The sequence below is a fragment of the Diabrotica virgifera genome, chromosome 1 (genome assembly GCF_917563875.1).
Source record: "Diabrotica virgifera virgifera chromosome 1, PGI_DIABVI_V3a".
In the NCBI taxonomy this organism is placed as follows: domain Eukaryota; kingdom Metazoa; phylum Arthropoda; class Insecta; order Coleoptera; family Chrysomelidae; genus Diabrotica; species Diabrotica virgifera.
In genome coordinates this window covers 298,104,090-298,121,638 of record NC_065443.1, presented here as the reverse complement: position 1 = coordinate 298,121,638, position 17,549 = coordinate 298,104,090, and the positions used below count along the sequence as shown (strand labels likewise).

The 17,549-nt window shown below is 32.8% G+C and overlaps 2 protein-coding genes across 3 annotated transcripts in view; both read right to left on the bottom strand.

Annotated features, from left to right (window-relative positions):
• The window catches only part of LOC126879172 (zinc finger protein 664-like), a 48,971-nt gene extending 40,609 nt beyond the window's left edge, over nt 1-8,362 (bottom strand). The window contains exon 1 of one of the 2 annotated variants that reach the window (XM_050642204.1): nt 8,011-8,362. In XM_050642204.1, coding sequence (XP_050498161.1) covers nt 8,011-8,233 — 223 coding nt within the window. In that variant the 5' untranslated portion in view covers nt 8,234-8,362. The remainder of the gene's footprint in view (nt 1-8,010) is intronic. The other variant, XM_050642205.1, reaches the window with a different exon arrangement.
• Nucleotides 1-17,549, bottom strand: part of LOC126879169 (zinc finger protein 729-like) — a 128,469-nt gene that overhangs the window by 70,884 nt on the left and 40,036 nt on the right. The gene's annotated exons all lie outside the window — the stretch shown is intronic.

Sequence of the window (17,549 nt, the reverse complement as noted above, 5' to 3'; positions counted from 1 at the left end):
AAAAAGAGGAATAAAATTAACATGAATAAAAGAGCTAAACCCATTAAAATTGGATCATGGAATATCCAGACAATGCTAAAAGTAGGGAAAATGCAGGAAATTGCTTTAGAAATGGAAAAATACGAACTAGAAATACTAGCACTACAGGAGATACGATGGAAAAATGAAGGAACAGTTAAGAAGAAAAACTTTACTATGTATTACTCAGGAGAAGACAAACAGGGGAAAATGGAACAGCTTTTATGGTGAGCAAAAGAATGAGAGAAAAAGTTATACATTTCAAAGCTATTAATGGAAGAATCTCCTACATCAGAATCGAAAATAAACAAGCCAATATATCTTTAGTTAACTGCTACGCACCTACCGAGGAAGCAGACCAACAAGATAAAATGGAATTCTATGAACTTTTAGAAGAAACCTGCGAAAATATTCCTAGGAACGATATCTTAATAATACTGGGAGATTTTAACGCGCAAGTGGGAAAAGAGAGCTACAACCAAAATGTAGCAAGTAAAGAAACGATCCACAATGTCACAAACGATAACGGGGCAAAAGTTTGCAATCTGGCAGCAGCAACAAATACCTACATCGTCAGTACGAAATTTATTCATAAAAGGGAACACAAGATAACCTGGATGTTACCAGGGAGATCAGATGGCAACCAAATAGATCATGTTTTTATTTCGAAAAAATGGACAAAGATAATACAAGATGTGAGATCCTTTAGAGGAGCAAACGCTGACACTGACCACATACTCTTAATAGCCAAAATGAAGATGAAAATCATCAAAGCTAATAATAAAGTAGGAAAAAGAAGGAAGTGGAACTTAACCAAATTAAAAGTGCAACAAACAAAACAAGAGTATTCAGAGGAATTAGTACAAAAACTAAAGAGGTACAATGGCACGAACGTAGAAGAGGAATGGACAAATATAAAAATGAGCATCATAGAGGCTGCGGAGCAAACCATAGGACCTCAAGAAGATAAAAAAACTAAAGAATGGTTTGACGAAGAATGTTGATACCAAAGTCAACTGAAAACGCTGGCACGAAACAAATGGCTTGAAAATAGCGGACAAGAGGAAAGAGAACAATACCAGACAGAAAAGAGAGAAGCGGCCAAACTTTATAAAAGAAAGAAAGAGACATGGATCTCAGATCAGATGCAAGAGATTGAAACAAATAATAGAGACAACAAAAAATTGTTTGAATATATAAAACAACAATATAATGGTAACAAAGTGACCAGCAAAATAAGCAAAAAAGATTGGGAAAATCACTTTAAAGATATAAATACAAGCAACCAAGCAATCGACACAGAAGAAGAAGATATAACAGATAACCGAGATGAAGAAGAAGATGCACCTACCTACCAAGAATTTATAGAAGTAGTAAAACAACTAAAATCTGACAAAACTCCAGGACCAGATGAGATTAACAATGAACTTATTGCAAATGGAGGAGATGACCTTCTAAACCGTATATATAAATTAATGGTCAGTATATGGGAAAAGGAATACATGCCTGAAGAATGGAAGAAAGGACTCATTATACCAGTTTTTAAAAAAGGAGACCCAACGCTTTGCAGCAATTATAGAGCAATTACGCTATTAAATACAACATATAAGATCATGACAACAATTATAAGAAATCGGCTAACCAGATACACAGAAAAAAACTTAGGACCATATCAACAGGGGTTTAGAAAAGGGAGATCAACAATTGATGCAATCCACGTTTTAACGCAAACAATCGAAAAAAGTTACGAACATGGCATAGAATTGCACATATTGTTTATTGATTTCCAGCAGGCTTTCGACAGCATCTACAGAAAACAGCTATTAAAAGAAATGAAAAATATGAATATACCTGCAAAATTAATAAGATTGACCAGAATGACAATGATGGACACAACAGCAAAGGTCAAAACAGTGGATGGTGAAACGAAGAATATCAACATAGAACACGGGGTAAGACAAGGTGACAGCCTATCGACAACGCTCTTTAATATAGCCTTGGAGGGAGTAATTAGAAACACAGGACTAACAAAAAAGACAATAATCCAAAGTTCTACACAAATAATAGGGTATGCAGACGACCTAGGGTTGATAGCCCGTGACAAGAGAAGTCTAGAAGATGCACTGCTAACATTGACATGAGAGGCAAAAATCAGGGGGTTAATAATTAATCAGAAAAAAACAAAATACTTAATAAGTACGAGAAATCAAGACCAAGTAAATAGAATAAAAGAGATAAGAATAAGTGATAATGTATTCCAAAGGGTTGACTGCTTTAAATACTTAGGAGTGATAGTAGATGGTCAAAACAGAAGAAGCATAGAGATAAATGAAAGAGTTAAAGCAGGGAATAGGGCATTCTGGAAATATCACAAGTTACTTAAAGATAAAAACCTAAGCAAGAAAACAAAGACAAAGATATATAGAGCGGCAATTAGACCAGTCATGACTTATGGAGCAGAAGCAATGTGCCTTACAAAAAAAGATGAAGAAAAATTGAGAATAATAGAAAGAAAAATTATTAGAAGAATACATGGCCCAATCAAAACAGATCAAGGAGAAATACGAATTCTGATGAATCACGAAATAAGAAATCTAATGGAAGGAGAAGATATAGTGAGATTCATTAAAGCACAAAGGTTAAAATGGTTTGGCCACATCCAACGAAGAGAAGCAGATGCACTAATTAGGCAGATAACAATTGGACGCCAGTAATAAACAGACCTAGAGGAAGACCGAAAATAAGATGGGAAGACCAACTGCGAGAGGATATATCCAATATGGAAATTACAGGCTGGAGAGAAAAAATACAGAATAGGAAAGAATGGAAACAGATTACAGAAAAAGCAAAAAAACACGAAAATCTATAAAGGATAATGAAGAGGAATTATGCGGACCAATCCACCGCATGAAATGGATTAAAAGAGCTCATGAACCTGAGCGACCTATACTCTATACTAGAGTGACCGGTCTATATATATATATATATATATATACCAGCTGGGGTTAAAACAGCTTTACGGAACAACACAAGTACAAAGAAAACACCATCTACCAAAGAAAACATTACGGTAAATATTAAACATACGGTTAACTACATAGATTGCAAATGATTGACACATATTGCTAAAATAATTCCACCAAAAAGAAAAGAAAGAAAAAACATCAATTTAGAATAAAAAATATTAATCACCACCTTTACATACACAAAAATGGAACCACATCAAGATGCGCTACACAACCACCACCGATTATTGGATAAACTGGCCAAAGAGAAAAACAGAAAAATTTTCTTAACCAGATGTAAAAAGCTACAGCTTATTCCAACATTTGTAAAAATCAAAGACAAATCGTACATTTTCAAAACAAAAACATATACAGGTAAATTTCAAACTTTTATATTAAAATTTTATTTGCAATTAATACAACTAACACTTAGTGATTCATGCCATAATCTTAAATCCATAGAACAACAAATAGAAACCAACAAGAACCACATAATGAATAAATATGATAGTAATTTCACACAATCATTTTTTAATAAAGAAAAAGTAATATATGAAAATACTTTTAATAAAATTAAAATCCGTAATCAAAATAAAATTAAACAGTTATCAGAAAAACAAAATCACTTAAAAATGAATTCAAATTCGGAAAATGGTTGGCTAATGAACTTAACTCAATGCAACATACCTCCAAATGTAGAATATTTTTTAAGTTTAGGTCCTAATTTTTCTTTACCTATACAAAAATTTCCTACATTTAACATTATTGCTGGAATCGAAAATGGTCTAACATACATTAATAATTCAAATATAAATGAAATTAGAAGTAAAGCAGTTAACATAATCACAAATTATGCTCAAAAGATACAAAGATATGCAGGTCACCAGAAAAGTCAATATAATTATTATTTAAAACAAACCAAAACTTTTTTAGAAGAAAATGCAAACCTACTAATCTTAACAGCAGATAAATGTAACAAAACAGTAATAATGTTAAAATCCGAATATTTAAACAAACTTAAATTACTTTTAAATGACGAAACAGTATACAAAAAAGAAAAAACAAATCTTACAAATAAGATACAAACAGGTTTAAATTCACTCATTAACAGATGGTATAATAAAAAATATATAGACTTAAACTTAAAAAATAAATTAATATCTCACAATGGCACATCCTCATATATATACGGGCTTCCAAAAGTGCATAAACACAACATTCCGCTTCGCCCAATTGTTAGTAACATTGGAAGTCCAACATACAACCTCTCTAAGTATTTTGCAGACATTTTGGGAAATGTAATCTGTAAGACCCACTATCATATACAGGACTCATGGGATTTTCACAGTTTTATTTCAAAACAATCCGTACCAGTTAATCACAAACTTATATCTTTCGACGTAAAATCACTTTATACTAACATTCCAATTGAAATAGCTTTAGAGTGTGTCAAAACCAGATGGAGTAACATCCAAACACATACTTCTCTTCCTCTTCAAGATTTCCTAGAAGGCGTAAAATTCTGCCTCAGCTCTACATTTTTTCAACATGAAAACGAATACTATTCTCAGATTTCTGGGGTGGCCATGGGTTCGCCTATTTCAGCACCAATAGCAAACTTGGTCATGGAAATATTAGAGGCAACAGTCATTTCTAAATTAAAATATCAGATACATTTCTACAAACGATATGTCGATGACATCCTACTATGCCTTCCGGAGCATGAAATCGATTATACTCTCCACATGTTTAACAGCTTTCATAATAAAATTCAGTTTACATCCGAATTAGAGGAAAACAACAAAATTAACTTTCTTGATATAAGTTTAGAGTATAACAACAGTAACCGACTGATAACTACAAACTGGTTTACAAAAGATGTCTGGTCCGGAAGATATTTAAATTTCAACACCAACGCACCTGTAAGTCACAAACGAAGTGTTATTTTCAGTCTTACAGACAGAGCAATTAAACTATCTAGCCCACAATATCATTCTGAAAATCTGAGAAAAGTTACTGACATTTTAGAAAAAAATAATTATCCACCAGATTTTTACAACCGTCTAATTCAAAAAAGAATTCACATTATCAAAAATCAATCTAACTCCAATGCCAATCTAAAACAAACTCAAACCATACCTAACAATAATAATAGTAATGCCACCAATCCAAACAAACACTACATATCCCTACCATACATTAATGGATTCTCCGAACAAATCTCGAAAATGTTGGCAAGATATGACATCAACGTTGGACATAAATCATCTAAAACATCCGGAAAATATTTCTCAAAATTTAAACCCAAAGTTACTAAAGATCAGCAGTCGGATGTTGTGTATAAAGTAAATTGTAAAGACTGCAATTCAACATATATTGGGCAAACACATCAATATCTACACAGAAGGATTGTTGCACACAAACATAGTGTACAAACAAACAAAATAACTACCACAGCCTTAGCCAAACATTCAGTAGAAAATAACCATAGTTTTGATTTTGAAAATGTACAGATTCTGGAAAAAGAGCAAAATTATAACAAAAGATGTATATTGGAGATGATCCACATAAAGAAAGACCAAAATTGTATCAATAATAAAACTGATATTAAAGATCTCTCCAATATATATCACAATTTGATAAATTAAGTGTGGTTGTAAGCACACCATTGGTAAACACTTTAAATACGGCATTTTTATTTTTTTGTTACGTGCTACCTCTTATAGCAACTCCACAGAGTTGCAGTTTGTATCATTACATCAATTTTGTTTAGCCAGGATATATGTCAGCGTCCTAAGCTTCTTCTGTCCAGTATCTTTTCCTATATAACGATCTACATAAACACATATCTCATTTCTCATAACATGTTTCCAAATAATGTAAATTTCTTATTTTAATTGTATTTAATATCTCATTTTTCTTTATTTCATTCGGTTACAAAACGTGGTTGTCTCTTAATCTTTTGAACCAAGGTTATTTTTAAAAATCTTCTATATGCCCACATATCAAATACTCTGTTCTATTATAATGTTCTATCATTAATGAATATCCTTGTTTTAGCGTTCAAGCCTCTGTTCCATATAAAATACAAAAAAATATACGCACCTCAGTATTCATATTTCGAGTTACATACTCAGATCACAACTACAAAAAATCTTGCTCCCATTATTAAAAGTTAAACATTAGTCAGATTTATTTCTTTCGTATATTATGTAACTTGATCTCCTGTATATTATCGTTTTGGTTTTACGACCACCATCCAAAACCGTTGTGAAGTGCTTTTACCATATGCCCAATGCCCATGCCTGGCATTCTCTCATAACATCTTAGAGAAACACGATGTGCATTTTTTTAAATTTTCAAAATATTACGTGTATTGTATATAAAATATGTTTGTTAACAGTGTAATGTTTAATAATTAAAAGTGCTTATTGAAAATGGCAAAGAGCCGAAACGTCTAAGCAAAATCAAGTGTTTTATTTATAACAGACCGCAAACCCAGGAATTAAAAACCAACTGTTTATATATATATATATATATATATATATATATATATATATATATATATATATATATATATATATATATATATATATATATATATATATATATATATATAATCCCGTCAATAAATGAAATGAAATGAATAAATAAATGATGGAACTGGAGCGGGTACGTCGGAATATGTTCGATTCGACTATTCCACGTAATACAAGTGACAAAACTTTGATGGAATCAGTCTCGATTCCAGTGCTGGCCGTAGTTGAGTAGGTACACTTTCCTTTTCCGAGAGATTTGATCTCTCGGATTAGGTACCATAGAGAAACGCATCAGCGGCGTCTGTTTCGCTTCCAACATCTCACATCTGTGATGGGTTTAAGAGGATTTCAGGTCGATACGGCTGTAACAGATAGTTGTCATTTAAAACTGTTAAAATTTTGACTCTTCCGCATTTTGTTTTTATTTATTTGACTATATCTAATCGATCCTATCTTCTGTAGTAACTTAGTGTCTTCATTTTCCATTGGCATAAAGGAATTCTGAATAAACCTCGACTTTAGGTAATTTAAAAATCCATAATTACAAGTAAGAAAAAATTGTTTTAATAGGTGTTATAATATAGATTTACGAATTGTAGGAAAAACATGGTAAAAAATATAAATATATTTAAAAATCAAATTACATACAATCTCTAGCTAGATTAAAAATACAAAATTATAGGTGCCCACTAGTTTGATCGTTTGAATTTGGTGCAGCGCAAGACATTAAGTGCGTTCGCGGGAGCCTGTCGGCGACAAATTAGCAGCAAAACGCATGCGCACTTTAAAATGATATAAATAATATCGTTAATAGATAAATATACAAGGTATATTTACCTAGTATAATTTAATAATTAGTTATTAATATTAATTAAAAATAAGTATACCTTGTATATTTATCTATTAACGGTATTATTTATATTAAGTGAGGTTAGAAATTGTCGGCGACAATTTGTCAACTGTACCCGCGAACGCACCTAATAGTGGCACAACTATTAGGAACGAGCTACGGCGATCGATATATTGTCTTTTCACATCAGAATCAGAAACTATTAGGTTTCTGGAATAGGTATTTGTTTGGAATAGGTTCAGTTCCAAACTATTACCGAAAAATGCTATTCTGTACCATCTCTAGGGTAGACCATCTTATAGTGGAAAAGAACAATAGAGAAAGAACTCAAATAAACTAATTTAACTTGGAACAATGCAAAAAACAGAAGAGAACGGAGAAAACTAGTAAACAAAATTGGACGGAACTCAACAGATGATGCGTGGGACTAGCAACCTCACCATCATACCTCATGCTACTTGAAACACCACAAGGTGCCCTTTGCCCCACTAGGAGATGTATGATTATGATGAAATATGAGAGGATGTGAGAGGAAGTTAAGCACAATTATTCACTTACTGCTTATATGGTTACTAACCAAATATATATGTTTACTAACCTTTTTCAGTTTTTTGGTCTTCTTCAAATGGGTGAATATTTTCATGTGGTTCTATTTTGGTATTTATAAGATGTTCCTTTACGTCTAAATAATCATGTGTAATTTGCGTATTTGCTTCCTCCTTAATTTCACATTTAAAGCCATCCCAAAAAGCATCATCCACGTCATTATAATCTACTTCTACTTTACACATTTCATCACTAATTTCTTGTTTTACTTCCATTGGATTACACTTGATTGTATGTATTTCAATAACAATTTAATACCCAAAAAGTGAAATCAATAACAATTATATTTACGAGTAAGAGTGTAAGAGCCAAGTTATGGATTTAAGAACCATAACAAACCAGGGTTGCCAGATGATTTTTTTTTAATTCCCTAGAATTTTTGTCAAAATTTCCCTAGATTTCCCTAACAACTTGAAAACCATTTTTACCCTAGAATTCCCTATATATTTTCAATATACGCATGCGCATTACAAAACTAGGCATTGGATAAGGTCGACTTTTTCCATCTGAACAGCTAATGCGCAGGCGTACTGCCTCTGGGTAATTTCAGGATGTCCTCCGCGAGTAGACCCAGTATTTTTTTGTATATGTTACGAGCAAAGCCCGAAATTGGACAATCCTAGCATTGTACGGAAAATATTGTACACTTCTAGTTCTAGCATTGTACTCCCAATCTGTAAAATGTCCGAAATGGTCAAAATTAAAAATGATCGAAACACTGATCGATTCGAATCGATTATTGTTGACAAGCGACACACAAACCAAAAATCGAACATTTATGGTTATCTAATAATCTAGTAATATTTTTATGGTTAATGGTAGAACTCAATCCCAGAGAAATCTCTTCATGGATTTTATATATTATGGATAATAATTTAATCCTACAACCCAGAAATCAGAAACCCTGATTAATTAGGGATTCCAATGAACTGTCAGTGGTGGTCGGTGGATGGCTAAACTGACATGGCCATAGACACAGTTAAGGGGGGTGGTCATGGCGTATCTAATGTTTACATTGAATATTGACAAATTTGTAAAGAATATCCTGTTTGGTTTTGTTTTTTTTTGTTAATTGTGTAGCGAAATTTGTGAAATTGTGATAGCAAATTAAATATGAAGTGGTTTAAACATTGGATACGCCTATGGATGACAGTTTCGCCATCCAGCAGCCATATTATATCACGTGATTTGGAATGCCTAATTATAGATTTATAACATAACCTTATTGATGTTTGTTTGCCCTTGATAACAAATTGGGAATAATCGATAATCGTAAAAATCGATATCTGTCATATTCTCTTCACTTCTAAACTTTGACGCATTGCTGGGATTCCCCGAATTCGCGAATAAAACGATTTTCATGTAGATAATATAATATGTGCAATTTTATAAAGGTTATAAAATCAAACAGATTTTTTAAAATCGTCTTACAAATATTAAGAATTCCCTAGATTTTTCATAGAATTGAATAAAATTCCCTTTTTCCCTAAGCTGGCTCAAAATTCCCTAGGTTTAGGGAAAATTCCCTAGGTCTGGTAACTCTGTAACAAACCATAATAATAATATAATAAATAATGTGGTTAGGTTAGGTTGTTGATGTCCTGTCACCTGTCAGTGTTGTTTGTTGTGGTCGAGAATCGATATCCATCGACAAGATAGTTTAAAAGAATTATATAAGGTGCGTTCCATAGAGTTATATATTAGCATAGAGAGAGTGTCATTCAGAGCGAAGTGACGACACCATCTTTTTTATTTGGATTAGTGCTGTTTCACTCTTGCGCATAGTAAATCTGCTACAGTTGTCCTCCTCTTCCGTGCCTATATTGACACTGAATATCATCATAGATTTTCGATACAATGTGTTAGAAAGAGATGCCGCAAAACCAGTCCATGAGATCTTGTCGTCAGGAAGCGCGGAAGGTAGGCTCCCTCTATGTTAATATATACCTCTATGGTGCGTTCGCGGGTACAGTTGACAAATTGTCGCCGACAATTTCTAACCTCACTTAATATAAATAATAAGGTTAATAGATAAATATACAAGGTATATTAAGTTATACTAGGTAAATATATCTTGTATATTTATCTATTAATGATATTATTTATATCATTTTAAAGTGCGCATGCGTTTTGCTGCTAATTTGTCGCCGACTGGTCGTCGACAGGCACCCGCGAACGCACCTAAGGGTACGTCAGCGTCATAAAGTTAGCGAAACGGTTTTTTCAAAGTCGTTATTTTGACTTCTACCATAGCTCAAAAAATTGCACCTCGTTTGCGGATAATTGCACCATTCAAAATTTCATTTGCGGAGTTTCCGTTTTCGAGATATAGTATTTTTACTACAAAAACGTTATTACGTAGGTCAAAATTTTTGACGTAAGAGAACTGTCAAAACATTAGAATGTGACTTTTCATTATTGCCGTGTTTATAATAAATATAGCAATAATGAAAAGTCACATTCTAATGTTTTGACAGTTCTCTTACGTCAAAAATTTTGACCTACGTAATAACGTTTTTGTAGTAAAAATACATATAGTACCCTATATACAAAGGGAAGAAATTCTACACTATGCAATTCACATCCCCGTCTGCAGCTTGGTAAAGTTCCAAAGGAAAATGCACCTAGTTACTCTACGGAGTAATACGACTATAAAATAAAAATGTATACCATTTTTATTTAGTTGCAATGCGAAGGCAAAACAATCTTACTTTTCTTACTTCATCTTTCAATTGCCAGATGACGCTAGTCACCTACCCTATTTGTTTCAGTTGCAATGTATGGGAAAGCTCTCGGTGCTGGTCAGTTAGGATATGGATAACAAGCCTACGCTCTCTCCGATGATATTCAAATAAGAATCGAAAATCGCGATTCAGAGAGCTGGATTGCACTCCGTATTCTAATTGAAAAGTAAGATTGTTTTGCCTTCGCATTGCAACTGAAAATGGTATACATTTTTATTTAATACGCTCTGAGCTTCGCTGGTGTCGCTCCTAGCGGATTACTAATGCAACTTTTACCGGTAATTTTTAAATTTATTATTTAATTGTTATCGCTTAATTCTTACAACACAAAAAAGTAATTAAATTGTAATCGATTTTTTAAAGATTTTGCTAACCATTTTAACGTTCTACTAATGAAATATTAATTTCTTACTTCGGATACTTTCACAATTATCGTGTAGATGGCGCTTAGATTAATTTATAATTACATATTACAAGATATTAAAAAAAACTTAAAATTCAGTATTTAAAACGTAAGTATATTTAAGGTAAAAATATACACCAGAGCTTTGACCAACTAATATTATTTCCTATTAATGTTTTTAATTTCAATGTTTTAAATTAATCACTTTGACATTTATGTCAAATTTCCGGTAAAAGTTTACATACTTGTCACTACTGGCGCTCGCGACTTTTTAATTATCCCCTCTACCTACGAGCTCACAGCGTATAGTCGTATTACTCCGTAGAGTAACTAGGTACATTTTCCGTTGGAACTTTATACCAAGCTGCAGACGGGGATGTGAATTGCATAGTGTAGAATTCCTTCCCTTTGTCTTCACTGCAGCATCCATTTGGCTTGCAAATTGTAGAAGTCTTGGAGGTGTCACCAGGAAAATGTACTAATAAGTTTTTCAATTTAAAAATCTTTTAGTAATATTAGAGAGATATTGCAAATTTAACACAGCCTACGTTGCGCTATTTACACCGCGCTATTTTGACAGAATTGACATTTCTCAGACGTTTCATAAATGCAGATATTGCTCAACATTTTGGTTGCGGTATTTTACGGCTCGATTAAGATTAGTTGTTTATCTAATTTGTACTCAAAATTCAGAATTTAATTTAGATGAAAGAAAGCAGGTTTGTATTTTCTTCCAAATATCGAGCAAGAGAAATAAATGATCCTTGAATGTTCTTACAAATAAAACATTTTCCTGTTGCACTCTTCATGTTTTCCTGAACTAACGTCCAATTTTCTGGAGAAGTCAATATGGATTTTGACATAAAACTTGTTTTAATAAACACAAATCGTCATCAGACGTAAATCTAATTCGTTTGCTACTGTCTGAGGTACCCATTTTAGCAAATTATTACGAATAAATTTGGTTTAAATGAAAGATAAACAACAAACATAACCTGAAAAGAAAATAGCGCAACGAATACCGCACAGCGTAACGACTCCCCTAATAACGGCAGGCCGTATTTCCAATAACGCAGCGTAAGCCAGATATCACATCTGCGCATGCTCTACTGTCAAAATAACGCCTGCTGTAATACAGCAAGTGCAAAAAAGGCTCTGCAATATCTCTCTATTTTTAATATTTTCAATATTATTAATGTTGTTATTAGGATTGAAAAACTTCATCTTTCAATTGCCAGAAGTCCCCTACCCTATTTGTTTCAGTTGCAATATGTGGGAAAAGCTCTCGGTAGCTGGATTGCACTCCGTATTCTAATTGAAAAGTAAGATAGTTTTGCCTTCGCATTGTAACTGAATAAAAATGGTATACATTTTTATTTTGTAAATGATTATTTTATACAAAAGTAACGATTTGTAACGAATCCTCGAAAGTAACTATAATCAACATCACCACTATTCCTTTGCCTTTGCCCCTACAGTGTAGGCAACCACAACCGACATTAATATCGTTTTTCTTTATAAAATTTTCAATTTTTATTATTTTCAATTAAAGCCAGTTTATTTATAATCCGCAAACGAGGAGCAATTAGGTGATATGGTTATTTAGCAATTTTACGGCTTTTTATACCCAGAAAATGAAAATTTATTTGAAATCTCAACTTTTTATTTGGTTATATCTCGAAAACGGAAAATCCGCAAATGAAATTTCGAATGGAGGGATTATCCTCAAATCAGGAGGAATTATTTTAGATATGGTGGATAATACTTTTGCTAATACAGTTTAGGCCCACCAAAATGGAAATCTTTTTTCTTCGGAAAATTCTTTAATTTTTATGATTTTTAGTTAAAAGTTAAAAATTTTAGTTTAGTAAAAAGGTATATTCATAATCATAATCCTCAAACGAGGAGGAATTAAAAGATATGATTATTTAGTGGTTTTATAGCTTTTGATATTTACAAAAAGGAAATAAACACTTTGGTGCGGCGCCGAAAATTTTTATTTTTTATAACTCTAAAACGGAAAATCCGCAAATGAAATTTCGAATGGAGGGATTTTCTTACGTCAGAAGCAATTATTTTAGATATACATTACAATACAGATAATACTTTTGCAAATACAGTTTAGGACCACCAAAATGGAAAATTTTTTTCTTCGGAAAATTTTTAAGCTTTATGATTTTTAGTTTAAACCAGGTCTATTCGTAATCCTCAAACCAGAAGAAATTAAATGATATAGTTATTGTTATTTTTACAGCTTTTAATAAATATCCCGATAATGGAAATATATACTTTGGCGCTGTCCCGAGAAATTTCATTTTGATATAACTTAAAAATGGAATATCCGCAAATGAAATTTCAAAGGAGGGATTACCTTTAAGTCAGGAGGAGTTATTTTGACTATGGTACATACTACTTTTAGCCTTACAGTTTAGGTTTACCAAAAGTGAAAATTATTCTGGATTCCTTTGCCCCTACAGTATAGGCAACCAACATTAATATCGTTTTTCCTTTATAACATTTTCAATTTTCACCATTTTCAATTAAAAGCAGTTTATTCATAATCCGCAAACGAGGTGCAATTTTTTGATATGGTTATTTAGTGACTTTACGGCATTTTATACCCTGAAAATCGACATTTATTTTTAGCGCTGCGCCGAAATCTCCACTTTTGATTTGCTTATATCTCGAAAACGGAAACTCCGCAAATGAAATTTTGAATGGTGCAATTATCCGCAAACGAGGTGCAATTTTTTGAGCTATGGTAGAAGTCAAAATAACGACTTTGAAAAAACCGTTTCGCTAACTTTATGACGCTGGGTACGTCCCTGTAACGTTTTAGCGTTGATTGATGAATATACCATGATACTATAAATAACAAGATAGGATCTTCCCGTAGCGCAAATACGTCCAAGTTCGCGCATCGCATGACGTAACTGGAGACCGGAATTTGAATTCTTGTTGTTAGCTTATGGCCGCGTCCCACCATCAAATAATTTGATCAAACTGGTTTGAGCAAACTGAAAGTGACAGTTAGTGACGTCACATCCGAGTGTTCATTGTGGATAATAATGAAAAATTTTAATTTTAAATAAAGTACAAGCAAGTTAGACAACTCAATACAAAAAATTTGATCAAACTAGACTGATAGTGAGAGCACAGATTTTTAGAATTTAAAAAAAACTGCAATTGTGACGTCACTTTGACGTACTTCCGGAGTTTGCTCAAACTGTTTGATCAAATTATTTGATGGTGGGACGCGGCCTTTATGGCCCCGTCTCACCATCAAATAATTGACAGTTATTTGATCAAACTTGACAGTTAGTGACACAAAGTGACAGTTAGTATGTATAGTTTGTGTCACTAGTCAAGTTTGACTGTCAAGTTTGATCAAATAACTGTCAATTATTTGATGGTGAGACGGGGCCTTTATAGTCCAGGCTGTATCGTCGCCCCCGTTAAGGCCGCGTCCCACCATCAAATAATTTGATCAAACTGTTTGAGCAAACTGAAAGTGACAGTTAGTGACGTCACATCCTGAGTGTTCATTGTGGATAATAATGAAAAATTTTAATTTTAAATAAAGTACAAACAAGTTAGACAACTCAATACAAAAAATTTGATCAAACTAGACTGATAGTGAGAGCACAGATTTTTAGAATTTCAAAAAAACTGCAATTGTGACGTCACTTTGACGTACTTTCGGAGTTTGCTCAAACTGTTTGATCAAATTATTTGATGGTGGGACGCGGCCTTTAGGTAACATATTCCGATTCGATTTTGTTGCACAAACTCACTTAAAAAGAGTTCCTTATAACAAATACACAGTGCCGGGAGGTGCCGCGGTCGGAAAATTGTTTAAACAATTTTTTTAAACAAATTCAAAAAATCAATTTTTTCACTTCGTATAATTTTTTTAGATTTTGTGGGCCAGTATGAGCCAAAAAGGTTATACTCGATTTAAAATTTGAAAAACGCGAAAATGGCTATTTTCAAGGCTTAATAACTCGGTTAAAAATTATTAGTATGAAAGTCAAAAAGTGACTGAATCAAAGTTGAAAGCCCCCCCCCCCCTACAAGATCCTGAAGAAATTTTGTTATTGTTAATTGTTAACCATGAGCGCTAAGTGAGGCGGCTGTCAATGTGAGTGCAAGTGAGATGCACTACTAGACCACCAATATGCAGTAAGCGCTCATTGTTAATAATTAAAAATAACAGCTTAGTAATAAAATAATGACAAAAATTTCTTCAGGATCTTGTAGGGTGGATTTTAAACTTTGATTTGGTCACTTTTTAACTTTCATAGTAATAATTTTTAACTGAGTTATTAAGCCTTCAAAATGGCGATTTTCGCGTTTTTCAAATATTAAATCGCGTATAACTCGACAAAAATGAATTTTCGAGAAAAATCAGAAGAGACCTTTTTTGTTTATAATGACCGAAAAAATCTGAGAAAATGGAACGAACTGAAAAAATTAATTTTTTGAATTTGTTTAAAAAAATTGTTTAAACAATTTGCTGACCGCGGCACCTACCGGCACCCTGTGGATTTGTTATAAGGAACTATTTTTTAGTAAGTTTGTGCAAAAAAATCGAATCGGAATAATTTACCTAACGGAGGCGACCATACTATACAACCGCGAGCAATTCAAACTAATCGGAAATCATTCGGACATTACGAACCATTACGAACTTGGATCTCCAGTTACGTCACGACTACGTTCTCTTCGAGATGCGCTATATATTATCTTCTTATTTATAGTATCATGGAATATACTACCCCTCTATATTTATCACTCAACGGTTTTAGCATAGGATTTTGCGTTCCAACTGAGTAGGTGCATATGTGGTGGATATATCTGACAATACGTCCAGGGCCGCGTTTAGGTGAATTGACGCCCTAGGCAATTCTCTAGTAGCAGCCCTTCAAGCATGTAACATTTTTGCGAAAAAAAATTGCAAGCAGATTTTTTTATTTAAATAATACATAAAAATTGTCATTACAGTTCGATCACATCAGATTTATTTCTTGATTTTTCTTTCGAAAAATCATCTGTAATGTCGTCATAATTTATCGCCTTTGTTACGTCACTTTCTATGGGCAAAATCGACAAATTGTTAAGAAGTTCTTGCGTCATACTTAATCGGAAATTATTTTCATGACTATTTTCAATTCTTGACATTTTCGAAAATGACCTTTCAGCGGACACGTTGGTTGGCAACTGGGAGGCACAAATAAATGCGCAAAGCAATATCAAAATTAGGGAAAATATCTTTCAATCCCCTCTTCTTTAAATATTTAGATATGTCAATTATTGGTAATTGGTGATTTTATTGTGGTATCCAAATCACCCTTTAAGTGAATGCATTGATGTATGAATGTTGTAGGTATCTATTAGTGCAGTCAGTGAAGGTATTTGGCTCCGAATTCCATTTTAGTGCATCAATTTACTTGTTATTTTCACTGTAAGTAGGGAATAGCTCAAGAAACAAAGTCTACCCTATATCCTATGGCGCTATTAACTCAGAGGTGGTTCCCACCATTTCTCGTGGGTGGAAAGTTTTTTTATCAAACTAACACCGGAAACCGGAAGTGACCAGAGAACCTAATTCTAAGCAAAAACTGTTTTATAAATTTTTTTGAAAACTCAATACTTTTTGAGTTATTCGTGGTTAAAAATTTGCCATTTTCATTGAAAAAAAAATGACACTTTTCGGAGACTGTTTTTTGGGAATACCATAAAAAGTGTGCATCTAACGAAAAAAACTATATAAAACATTTTTGTAGTTTATGAAAAATCACAGAGATTCATTTTTTCATAAATCTTCTAGTTTTAATAAAAAAAGAGATGGTAGGTGAAAAAAGATTTTTTTTAGTGCATGCTCAAATCGGTGTATTCAACTTAAATAACAGAAATGGTCGATTTTAGGGGTATAATGCTACGAATACATTTTGTAGCGCTTGAAAAGACCTTTAAAACGAGAACTGTTAAATGTCGGTTACATTCAAATTAAGCGAGATATGGTGCAAAAAAACTTATGACTAATGTATTGTTATATTTCTATGTGATATAAAAATTAAAATTTGATAATTATAAACAAAATTCAATTTAATATAAAATATTTTCAATTTTCTCAACCACGGGCATATAAATTTAGAACAACCTGTATACAACAAATTGTTATATTTAATTTTAAGAAGTGATTAAACGAAACTCGGGACAATGCGCTTAGAATGAACAAAGTGAATGGCGTGTACCATTATCGTTGTTCGCGAAAGGTTAGATCATTAGCCTATGCTAAATAAAACTCAAGTGAAATCGATAATAGGTCATTATCGTTGTTCGCGGAAGGTTCGATCATTAGCTTATGCTAAATAAGACTCA